This window comes from Atta cephalotes (genome assembly GCF_000143395.1).
Source record: "Atta cephalotes unplaced genomic scaffold scaffold00012, whole genome shotgun sequence".
Lineage (NCBI taxonomy): Eukaryota > Metazoa > Arthropoda > Insecta > Hymenoptera > Formicidae > Atta > Atta cephalotes.
Window position 1 is genome coordinate 4,341,961 of NW_012130076.1, and position 11,086 is coordinate 4,353,046.

At 32.4% G+C, this 11,086-nt stretch overlaps 3 protein-coding genes across 4 annotated transcripts in view; 1 reads left to right on the forward strand and 2 right to left on the reverse strand.

The window, feature by feature from the left end:
* LOC105617355 (ubiquitin carboxyl-terminal hydrolase 46) overlaps positions 1 to 5,675 on the forward strand; it is an 18,863-nt gene extending 13,188 nt beyond the window's left edge. The window contains exons 2-8 of the mRNA XM_012198916.1: positions 3,458 to 3,538; positions 3,618 to 3,834; positions 4,056 to 4,136; positions 4,208 to 4,503; positions 4,602 to 4,739; positions 4,902 to 5,045; positions 5,131 to 5,675. Of these exons, the coding sequence (XP_012054306.1) occupies positions 3,458 to 3,538; positions 3,618 to 3,834; positions 4,056 to 4,136; positions 4,208 to 4,503; positions 4,602 to 4,739; positions 4,902 to 5,045; positions 5,131 to 5,238 (1,065 nt within the window). The 3' untranslated portion in view covers positions 5,239 to 5,675. The remainder of the gene's footprint in view (positions 1 to 3,457; positions 3,539 to 3,617; positions 3,835 to 4,055; positions 4,137 to 4,207; positions 4,504 to 4,601; positions 4,740 to 4,901; positions 5,046 to 5,130) is intronic.
* Positions 5,676 to 6,287: 612 nt separating this feature from the next.
* LOC105617216 (60S ribosomal protein L21) lies at positions 6,288 to 7,451 on the reverse strand. Of its 2 annotated transcripts, none has more exons than XM_012198781.1 (2): positions 7,406 to 7,451; positions 6,288 to 6,813 (listed from the first exon to the last, which is right to left on the reverse strand). In XM_012198781.1, the coding sequence occupies exon 2, from the start codon at positions 6,797 to 6,799 to the stop codon at positions 6,320 to 6,322; it is 480 nt and encodes a 159-aa protein (XP_012054171.1). In that variant the 5' UTR covers positions 6,800 to 6,813; positions 7,406 to 7,451; the 3' UTR covers positions 6,288 to 6,319. The 2 variants fall into 2 exon arrangements, with proteins under 2 accessions (XP_012054171.1, XP_012054172.1); XM_012198782.1 differs by having other exon boundaries at positions 7,402 to 7,431.
* Positions 7,452 to 9,670: 2,219 nt separating this feature from the next.
* Positions 9,671 to 11,086, reverse strand: part of LOC105617217 (sterol regulatory element-binding protein 2) — a 4,869-nt gene continuing 3,453 nt past the window's right edge. Inside the window, exons 5-6 of the mRNA XM_012198784.1 lie at positions 10,644 to 10,799; positions 9,671 to 10,414 (exon numbers count right to left, since the gene is read on the reverse strand). Coding sequence (XP_012054174.1) covers positions 10,061 to 10,414; positions 10,644 to 10,799 — 510 coding nt within the window. The 3' untranslated portion in view covers positions 9,671 to 10,060. The remainder of the gene's footprint in view (positions 10,415 to 10,643; positions 10,800 to 11,086) is intronic.

Here is an 11,086-nt window from a genome sequence, read left to right on the forward strand (position 1 = left end):
GAGAGAGAGAGAGTAGAGAGAGAGAGAGAGAGAGAGAGAAAGAGACTGAATGGCAAACTGATCACGTGAATAGAGTTGTAATGCCGGCCGCATCCAATCAGGACGGAAGCACATAACCAGTTTCCCCAATCTTTTCCATTCCTATGGAGTTTTGATGACCGCGTCCAATCAGAGAAGAAGCAGTTTGCCAATTCTCTCCCTTTTCCTAGTAAACGAGAATGGATTAAAATAGATTGAAATTTTTTTCTATCTAAATGCGTATTTTAAATAAAGAATATTTTTTTGGATTTAATTGAATTCAATTGGATTCAATTATATGCAATTGGATTGAAAAACTGCATTTTCTATTCAGAATTTTGAATTTAACAATATTCACAATGCACAGGAATAACTGAGATTATTTTTAGATTCAACTGGATTGAAAAACTGCATTTCCTATTCCAGAATTTTTAATTAAGCAGTATTCACGCATGTACACCATACTACACAAAAATACTATAATATTATTTTTAAATTAAAAAGCATAGAAATATATGCCATTCATATAAATGAATAAAAATGCATTCAGGATTGAAAAGGATTCATTTTTAACATTCATGAATCCGTATTTCTGAAAATCTGAATTTATTTTGATCTATTCTCGTTTACTGGGAGAAGGTTTACGGATTATCGCTGTGTTTTCATTCATTACCAATGCATTAGCAATAATAGATGAAAACACGGCAATAACCCGCTTTCTGGTATTTTTCTGTAATGAAATGAAATTAAATTGACTATTCAAGAAAAAGAAAGCGCAATTAAACATAAGTCCACATGCATCACAGACGCATTGGAAATTTTCAGTAATCGAGAATGGATTGAAATGGATTGAAATGGATTCAAATTTTCAAAAATACGCGAATATTAAAATAAATTCTTTTCAATCCGAAATGCATTTTTATTCATTTATAAAAATTACATGAAGCATATTTCTTTCAATATAAAAATAATATCAGCTTTTTCTGTACATACATTGTAAATACTGCTCAATTCACAATTCTGAATAGGAAATGCAGTTTTTGAATCCATTTACATTCAATTGAATTTAATTGAATCCACTTGAATTTGAATTGGATCCAATTGAATAAAAAAAACGGTTTCGCTATTTACAACTATATTTATAAACAAGCCTTATATTTATGGTTTTCTTAAATAACAAGTTCTGATTATAAATATGGGCATTAAAATACTCATTCAGATAAATAAAATTACAATCCATTCTGTTTATTTAGTTAACGATTGCAAATTAAAAATTTGCCCAATTTAGTAATTTTTATCCGTTTTATTTTAATTAATTAAATTTTAATTTTTAATTTTCAATGTATAATTGATACATGCTTTAAAAAGACAGAAATCCGATGTAAGTGTAATGTATTGCATTTAATTTGAATAGCATTTTTTCTCTCCATTGTAACAAAATATCGCCTCTAATATAACTATCAATAATGGCTAAAAAATCATTTAGAAATCTGTGAATATTGAAATCGTATTTATCGTATGGTCAGTAATCGGAGTAGAGCCATTATATTATGGTATAAGACTCGCATGCGCGTTAGCAGCCAATGAACACGTTCGATGACCTTCAGCCTTACACACAATGAAGAAATATTAGAACCGTAACAAATATATATTATTAAATATTAGAGAAATAAAAAATTAGAAATAGGGATTAAACATAATGCATATTGGATATAAATAAGATATAACATTTACTTCTGTTCCTAATATCTCTTTCATAGAATCTAACTGATATTTCATTTATCGTACGATCGACTTCTGAATAGCATTTAATTGTCCACGTCGCTAATTGGCCAATTCAACACAGGACTTTTCGATTGGTCCAGTAAAAAAATTACAAGCCATTGGCTGTGAATAGATATTCATATGTTCAAAAGAGGTACTACTGCTACAAAAGTATTCTTAATTGAAACAAATAATAAATTGTCTCGTGTATTAATAATAAATAGAAAGTCTCATGTTTTTAATTTTTCAAGGTGTTATAATCACCAACCAATCAAAATCTCTAAACAAAGATAACTAGTTACTAACCATCTATGTACAGTTTTGGCCAAAAATATAAAGCACCCTTATGAATTAACGTAAATATTCTATATTTAACAAAAAACAATATAAAAAACAGATATATTAAAAAATATTATTTATTTTTATGACAATTTTAACATTTCGTTATTTTTCTTTTTGATTTCATTATCGTTTCCAAGAAAATGCAATAAATTGAGAATGATTATATACTTATGGCAAAGGCTGTATCTTTTTCTACGGGGAATATCACTTCCTCTCGCTACCTCCTTCTCCCCTTCAATATGATAGAGTTCGCAGATTTTGATTGCTTACGGAAAGCCCGCACAACGGAATTGGGATCTCAACTACTTTGAGTTCGTTCCAGCTAATTCATCGCGAGCATCGAACGCGCATACGTCGGTAGGTTACGTTGCGGCCAATCTGTTCTCTAGATCCATCTTACTCTTGTTATCTCATCCACCTGTCTACTCTACGCTACGATCGGTTCAACACGTCGAGGACGCAACATCACAGTGGAATTTGTCCACGTGCGACACGTGGAACGGCGCCAGGAAGCGGCGCTGTTGTTACAGTGTGACGACGGTCCCACCTCGTCCCCCTCCGCTCCTCTCACTGATAGAGATGCTCTAGCCGAGTGCCGACAAATCCCGGTCAACATCCGTCGCAGTACGATGGAGTTTACGTCGTTGCTGAAGTCTATGCTAAGTGCTTGCCAGTGTTACGCTCACGTCATCGTGTCATAAAATGGTAAAGTTCCCTCTTCTCTTCTTCTTGGAAAAATTATCTTCGTCGGAAGAATGAAGATACGAACGGGAGAATTCAATCGTATCTAGTTTTTGACACTCAATTCTTTATTATGCATTGCTGTGATTGCGATCGCTGCATATATTCTTTCGTAAAAGGAGATTACTACATTATGAAAATATATATTTTATTTAATTATTCCATATGACTCTTGAACAAAGAAATAAGAAATATGACGAGGATCTTATCAGTTCATTATATGTCGCTTTGAATTAAATCATTATTATCTTTTGATAGCTATGGCTGCTTTTCTTTTGGAAGATACAGTCGAAATAAATGTCATTTTATCTTCATAAAATGCCAAGGAAGATGTGATAATGTTTGTATTGACTGTTACTTAAATTATAGAAAACATCTTTTAGTTACTAAAGCAATAATGTAATTATGCAAATATTGTAATTTTACATAATTACATTGTCATTGATTCTTATATATGTTTTATACTTGCGTAAAATAAAATTATCTCAGCCTTCAATTTCTTATTTATATGTATACATTTGACATTACATTATTAAGATAACAATAAGTATTAAACAGTAGAATTATTATATGCTATTATTTATAATTTTAGGGTACAACCATATCCCAATTGGAAAGAGATATTGGCTCCGATCAATTTCCACCTAATGAACACTACTTTGGTTTAGTCAATGTAAGTACTGTGTTACATGAAATTGATGTAGTGAAAATTTTGAATTCATTGTGTTTGTAATAAGAATATATTCTTGCAGTTTGGTAATACCTGTTATAGCAATTCAGTGCTACAAGCTTTATATTTTTGTCGACCGTTTAGAGAAAAGGTTTTGGAATACAAAGCTAGAAATAAGCGAACTAAAGAAACTCTGCTAACATGTTTGGCAGACCTGTTTTACAGTATTGCAACCCAAAAGAAAAAAGTAGGTTCTATAGCGCCAAAGAAATTTATCGCCAGATTAAGGAAAGAGAAAGGTGAGTATTTTAAAAGATACAGAAATTTAAATTTTGTAGTACAGTAACATTGGATGCAGTTCACTTGGCAATAAAAAGCATTTGATCATTTGGAAGAAAGAATTTTAATTTGATCATTTGGAAGAAAGAATTTTAATTAATCAATCAAAGAATGCTTTGAAATGTTTGTAGTATCAAATGGTCGTATCATCGTCATAACTTTAATATCTTTTTTTTTTCAGAGGAATTTGATAATTATATGCAACAAGATGCACATGAATTTTTGAACTTCCTTATAAATCACATAAATGAAATTATTTTGGGTGAGTATTTGTTTATCGTTCTTGGATGATACTCATAGCACGATATTTACCGTCGTGATTTCATACATTAGCGGAGAGAACTCAGAGCAAGCCGACTGGAGGAAAGTGTGGGGCAGGAGATGCTGCAGGTTCGCCACCAGAGCCCACATGGGTACACGAAATATTCCAAGGGATACTGACGTCGGAAACACGCTGCCTTAATTGTGAGACTGTCTCTAGCAAAGACGAGGACTTCTTCGATCTGCAAGTTGACGTAGATCAAAATACGTCGATCACACACTGCCTCAGATGTTTCTCCAATACAGAGACCCTGTGTAGTGACAACAAATTTAAATGCGATCACTGCAGCAGTTACCAGGAAGCTCAGGTATTAATGAAACGATATTTGATTTACCGTTTATCTTTTGGATAAATCACATAAATCGATTATTGAAATTATTGAAATATGGTCATTTTTAATTACAGAAACGAATGAGAGTGAAAAAACTACCTATGATATTAGCGTTGCATCTAAAAAGATTTAAATACGTGGAACAATACAATCGTCACATAAAAGTATCTCACAGAGTAGTTTTTCCATTGGAGCTCAGACTTTTCAATACTGTTAGTATTCATAGATATTGTTTATGAAAACATAATAAACCTCAAATCATCATATATTTCTTTCTAAATAATTTTAATTATTTCAATGATAATATTTTTAAAACTTTCAATAAATTATTTCACTGCTTAAATATAATATATAATTATGTAATTTGATTATAGAGTGATGATGCTGTAAATCCAGATCGTTTATATGATCTGGTGGCAGTTGTGATACATTGTGGAAGTGGGCCTAATCGAGGGCATTACATTTCTATAGTTAAAAGTCATGGATTCTGGTTGCTCTTCGACGATGATATGGTTGACGTAAGTGTTTCTGCTTTAATACCTTGCCCCATATAAGTATTTAGAAAGAATATTAATAATCTTATATATCTTTTTATGTCCTTAGAAAATTGATGCGTCAACTATAGAAGATTTTTATGGACTCACATCAGATATTCAGAAGAGTTCTGAAACTGGTTATATCCTGTTCTACCAATCGCGAGATTGTAGTTAAAGTTTAATATGAATAGCAATTGAAGATAAGCACTCCTATACGCTAATTTCGTATTTTAACAAAGTGCGCGGTATATGTGAATTTTTGAATGTTCTAATGGTTTGTCAGATTATTTATGAGAATGATGGATATACGATGTTTGATAATGTTTTGGCTCGTAGAATATAAAAAGAGAAGCGAAAAATAGTTATATAATTTATCTAAATTTTTATATAGAATTTTTGGTTTGTATATAACCAGCAGTTGGAGAAAATTGAGAAGTATTAGGTGATGCTTTATATTTATTTATGTTTAAAAGCTAGTCCGCCTTTTGAAGAGAATGAATAATTTACTTTATTACAATAACTTAAACGTGTCCATTGATATAAAGAGAAACGTTAGCACGTTCAGATTCTATACAAATGTAAAGATATGACTGAGAATAAAAATATTGTTATGAGACTATGCATTTCGCTTATTTATCGTATTAGGAGTAGCAACATAAATTTGTAGCACGAAATCAAAATTGGCTTCTCTAAACAAAGTATTACCACTTTGTTCACAATAATGTTCTTAGAAAAACAATCTTATTCAATTATTCTGATTCTTAAACTGTGATATATTATGTAAGATAAATGTACCAGTTAGTGGACAGTTAATGAATCAATTGTTGAACAAAATGATAAAACATTTCAAATATTAAACTTTTAATGATATGTAATTCTAAATAAATTCATTATTAGATTTTTATAAACAAATGTATTTAGAGTTGCATATATCATTAAAAATTTAATATTTAAAAATTTGTATCACTTTGTTGAATTGGATCATATCTACTAATTGTCTCCATTAATTAGTATCTTAATGTTAGGTTCAGTGCTTGGGGAAAAAGCTAACGATAATCGTTGATTTCAATACATTATGTAATATTATTAGTACAATTTAATCATAAAATTAAAATCTAATTGAATAAACTTTAATTCATTTTAATTTAATAATTACATTTATATGTTTATTTAATTTAATGTTATTTAATGTGATGAATTTTTATATTAAAAATAACGCAAATCTTTACTTTGAAAATTTTAGTTTATTTAATATTTTAAGCAATAAATTCATATGGAACAGGTGCAAGCAAGATAGGAGCTTCACGTCCTGACACAATGTGAGCTTTAGAAGGTTCAGCAGGCTGCCTTTTGAGTTGGACGCGAACGTTCGTCTTCTTTGCCTCCTTTCTGAGTCTCTCGTTCTCCTTAACGCGCTTAAGGAAATCATCTCTACACTTGGAATGGCTCAAGTGCTCGATGCGTACATTAATCCTCTTGGCGATGATACGTCCACGTACTCTCTTGTTCACAATCACTCCCAGGGCATGTGCTGTCACGTTGAACACACGGCCAGTCTTGCCGTGATAGACTTTGTACGGCATACCTTTTTGTACGGCACCATTTCCCTTGATATCCACGATATCGCCGACTTTATATGTCTTCATGTATGTAGACAAGGGAATAGTTCCATGTTTACGAAACTTGCGGGAGAACAAGTCCCTCGTACCACGTCTATAACCCTTTGAATTGGTCATGGTAATGTGTTAAACTGCAAAAAAAAAACAAATATGCAATCGCTGAAACAAAATCACAATATACATGAAGGACTTAAGGACTTCTTTAAAAAACCACACAATATAAATATAAAATTAAATAAAATTAAATAAATTATAATATTATTGTAAATTTAGGATGAAACAGAATATTTTTACTCAATTTGAATATTCTCATACGTCGTTTGCAGATCTTATCCTATATAAGGGTGGTATCGTCTTCATTTGAAGGCAGAAACCAGAGGAATTTAACCTAATTCGAATGTTTCTACAATTTTTTGTACAGATCTAATGACAAATAACATAAAATTTCATGATTGTGATAATTTATGCAATGAAAAATGTGATTTGTCGATAACAAACAATATTATCAGATAAATTTCTACGTGCGATGTGTAATGTGCAAAATGCACGTGGCTTAACGCGAGTAGAATCAACAAAGTCTAGAGTTTTATATTTTCTAACCAAAATAGAAGCGGTCATATAACAGCAAACAAATGTAGATATTTATTTTCAATACAAAAAAAGAAGAATATTCTAATTCGCCCTGAATTTTAAAGAATAATTTGAAAATGTTAACAAACATACACAGCCAACTCACGACTACTGCCGTTGCCACAGAAGAAAAGATATTCTAGAGAGGCGATACAGTGCACACAATTTATGTGGAATCAACATTTTGGAATTCGCGTGACGTCACATGATGCATATCATTAAGCTGGAAACACATGGGTGAGTTCAAGACGGCAAAATGGCTAGGCATGCTAAGGACCATTCCACACAACTTGCATAACTGCATAAAGAAAATCATCCAATCACATTTTATCTTTATGACAGAAATATAATTTTCTTTATGCATATGGTTATGTAAGTTGTGCGGAATGGGCCTAAAAGTTCGACAACGAAAATCTGAGGGACAACAGAAATCGGAGTGCTCTTTTTCTCTTACAGTGCACGTGACATATGCTATAAGAGCACTCCGCTTCAGATTTGCATTACCGAACGCAGCTAGAGCTAGTCACACACATTTTCCGTAAAGCCCAATGTCCATGATACTAGAACTCGATCCAAGTTTTCGGATCGAAAAATGTGTAGCCAATCAACTTGCCGATTTTCCGTAAAAAGTGTAAATTAATTAGCTACACATTTCTCGATCCGAGAACTCGGACAAAGTTCTAACATTTTATTATTAGGTTTAATAGTAAAATTTTCGACCAATCGCGTTGCTCGATTGTTACGGTTACGGATAGTTACGGATCGAGCAACGCGATTGATCGAAAATTTATATTATGCTCGTATCACACTAGCGATTGGAGATTGCATCTGGGTTAATATGATTTTTATCCAACCTTCCAATATTAGAAAATATTTTCAATTCTGTTGAATAAAAGTTTACCTAGTTTAACAAGAGATTTCTCAATATTAACCTATGTGACTCATGATGACCAAAAATAAAGCGCAGTTCTAAGAGGAATATCTATCTGTTTTTTTGCAAGAGGATTGAATCCAATCTCACAGATGTACCTTCTCTGAGGAGGCAGAGCCAATAGGACCAGCCATGTTTTCTGAGGCTATTTCAATACATTCTCACTAGAATTATCCATCAGAGCACCACTCCCAAATCAAGATTGAAAGGGAACAGAAAGTACAGTAAGATCGCATTTATCAGCTGGACTTGTAGCAACTTCAAATCAGAAATATTTCTGAATTTTTTCGCTGTATTAGAAGAACTATGAAGGCTAGAACCTGAATCAAAAGAAAATTCTCTTACTCTAAGAATTTTTCTCTTTAGGAAGATTGACCTTGAGTCCTATATCAAAGCAAAAATCATCTTAATTATACATAAGAAACACAAAAAAGAGAACTTCCCTTAATAATAAATATAAAGAAAAGATATTAGTAAATAAATTTAATAACAAGAATATGTACAGCTAACTATGACAACAAAATTAGTAAATAGAACATTTAAGACGATCAAAATACTTTGGTGATTAAATTAGTATATAAATTGATATATAATACTTATATGATAAGAAAATTAAGAAGGAATCATGAATTATTCAACGCTGAGTAAACATTCATCTATAAAATTATTCGTAATATATAATATTAACATCTGAGAATTGCTTAGTGAAGAGTTCAAATCGAAAAGGAAATCTTTTAAATGAAAGTTTTTTTTCTTATATAATAACGAAAACAAACTGAAATTTAAAAAAATAATGAGAATATAAGAATTAAGCCCCCATCCGTCTTAATCTATTCTTCTATTAATATAAATCAAGCTCGTCCAATTTGAGATTTTTTAGAATCAAAATACAAAACCATCGACGCAAAAAATTCAATGTAAGATTTCAGGTACTGTAAAGTTGATAAGCGTGATCATTCAGACACATATCGACATTTTACAGTCTCCAAAATCTTATATATTGATTTTTTTTTGCATCGATGGCTTTGCCTCTGAAACTTAAATTGGACAGTCTGTAGATCTTTAATTTCAGTAGACGATTCAGAACAATCTCAGAGAGAGAATTTAGCACGTGGATCCGCCCGAGTTTAAGATGATCCGATCGGCATATAACAAACCTCGACAGAAAGAGAAGCCAGCAGTTCAGGCTTGGCTAAGACTTTGATGCTATCTCAGTGGAGTAAGAAATTCTTAAAGTTTGTATGCGTATAGAGCAATGAATAGCAACGAAGCAAGCCAGAGAAAAATTTCGCACAAATCCGATCCACAGTCAATCCCGATCGACAGTGGAATCGGTTAAACCTACAGCTTAACGCTCGATCCGAAAGGCGTTGGTGATCAAAGGTCTCATTAGATGGAGCAATTTGCTCCTCAAATAAAAATTGTGTTTAATGGTGTATAATAATAAAATTAATAAATATTGCATAAGTTAAATGTCCTATATATACAATGAGTCAATTTAGTACAATCGGATTTAGACAACTCTTTATCCAGTTATGTCGCGATTTCTTTCATATCCATAATTTCTTCTTTGTTCGCGTCTTGACGGGCTGCTAAGCGTAAGTAATACGTGCAACACTCTGACCCAAGAGCGACAGTATCATGAATACAAGAAAAAAAATTTTAATAACAGTTTGACAAAAAAAAAACAATCATTTGTAAAATCAAACCGAGAAGTGTGTCTAAAGCCGACCGTTAAATGAGTATATAACTTAATTATGTAACGCTTACAGATAATATAAGTATGAAAACATATAAAAATATGTTAAATCGATGCATTAATTAACAGTAATTGTAGAGCCTAATTGTCGCATTAGTTTGTAGCATTCCTGAAGACGTTTCCTGTCCCCTATTCGCTCGAGCGTCTTGGCAGCCTCTGCAAGCATTCCAGCCCGTTCACCTGGCGAGGCTAACAGCAACGTCGGCAGATGCCTGCACGCCAGACATAACGCGACCGCATGTTCCCTCTCACTGTTATTCTGCTCCTGCGATCGGTCCTTTCCACATATAATTGAAGAACGCGAGTTTCTGTGATGCAGACTTCGATCCAGTAAGATCTGAGTCTTAACTGGTGTTGCCCCGGCCATGATACGTGCTGTAGCCTCGTATAGAAATACTCGTGCCAATACAGACTAAAAAAAATAATAAACAATATTATAAAGAAATTACATGCATACAATCAAATAAGTCTGGTTTTTTTCAATCAAACTCCTTCACGATTAACTTTTTCTTTTTTCTATACGTTGAAGAACAAAAGAGAAAAGATGAATGGAAAAAGTTCAGCTACAAAGAACAGGTTATTTTACTACGTCCACTTGAATCTTATTAAAATTAAAATAGAAATTATGGACTCACGCTTACCGGGATATGCTGACACAACTGTCTCAAGCACGCCAAATCACGCTGGAATCCAGCAAGAGACACATTTGCAATCGATCTTTCTGGTTCTGCATCCATTTCTTGCCAAAGAATTGTGCGTATCTCGAGAAGCCAATCGCAAACCAATAATTGAGTAAGCTGAAAGATAAGCAAGATTAATTAGTAGGAAACAAAAAAAATTGCGCACACGACTCACATAAAGTAGATACAAAACTATTACATATACATATAAATGGTGCTGCGACCTGCCACAGGAGTTGCACTGCAGGAGTATTGCATAGTTATATTTCATGCAATGCAACTACAATGCACACTTGTAACAGGTAAACGATAGCACAGATTACGCTTGAAAGAAGTTATCCTTAGCATATACAAATAAACAAAAAGTGACTATAAATATATATATATATATATATATATATATA

Excerpts from the sequence above, each read along its gene's own strand:
- LOC105617216 (XM_012198781.1), bottom strand. The coding sequence starts at position 6,799 with ATGACCAATTCAAAGGGTTATAGACGTGGTACGAGGGACTTGTTCTCC.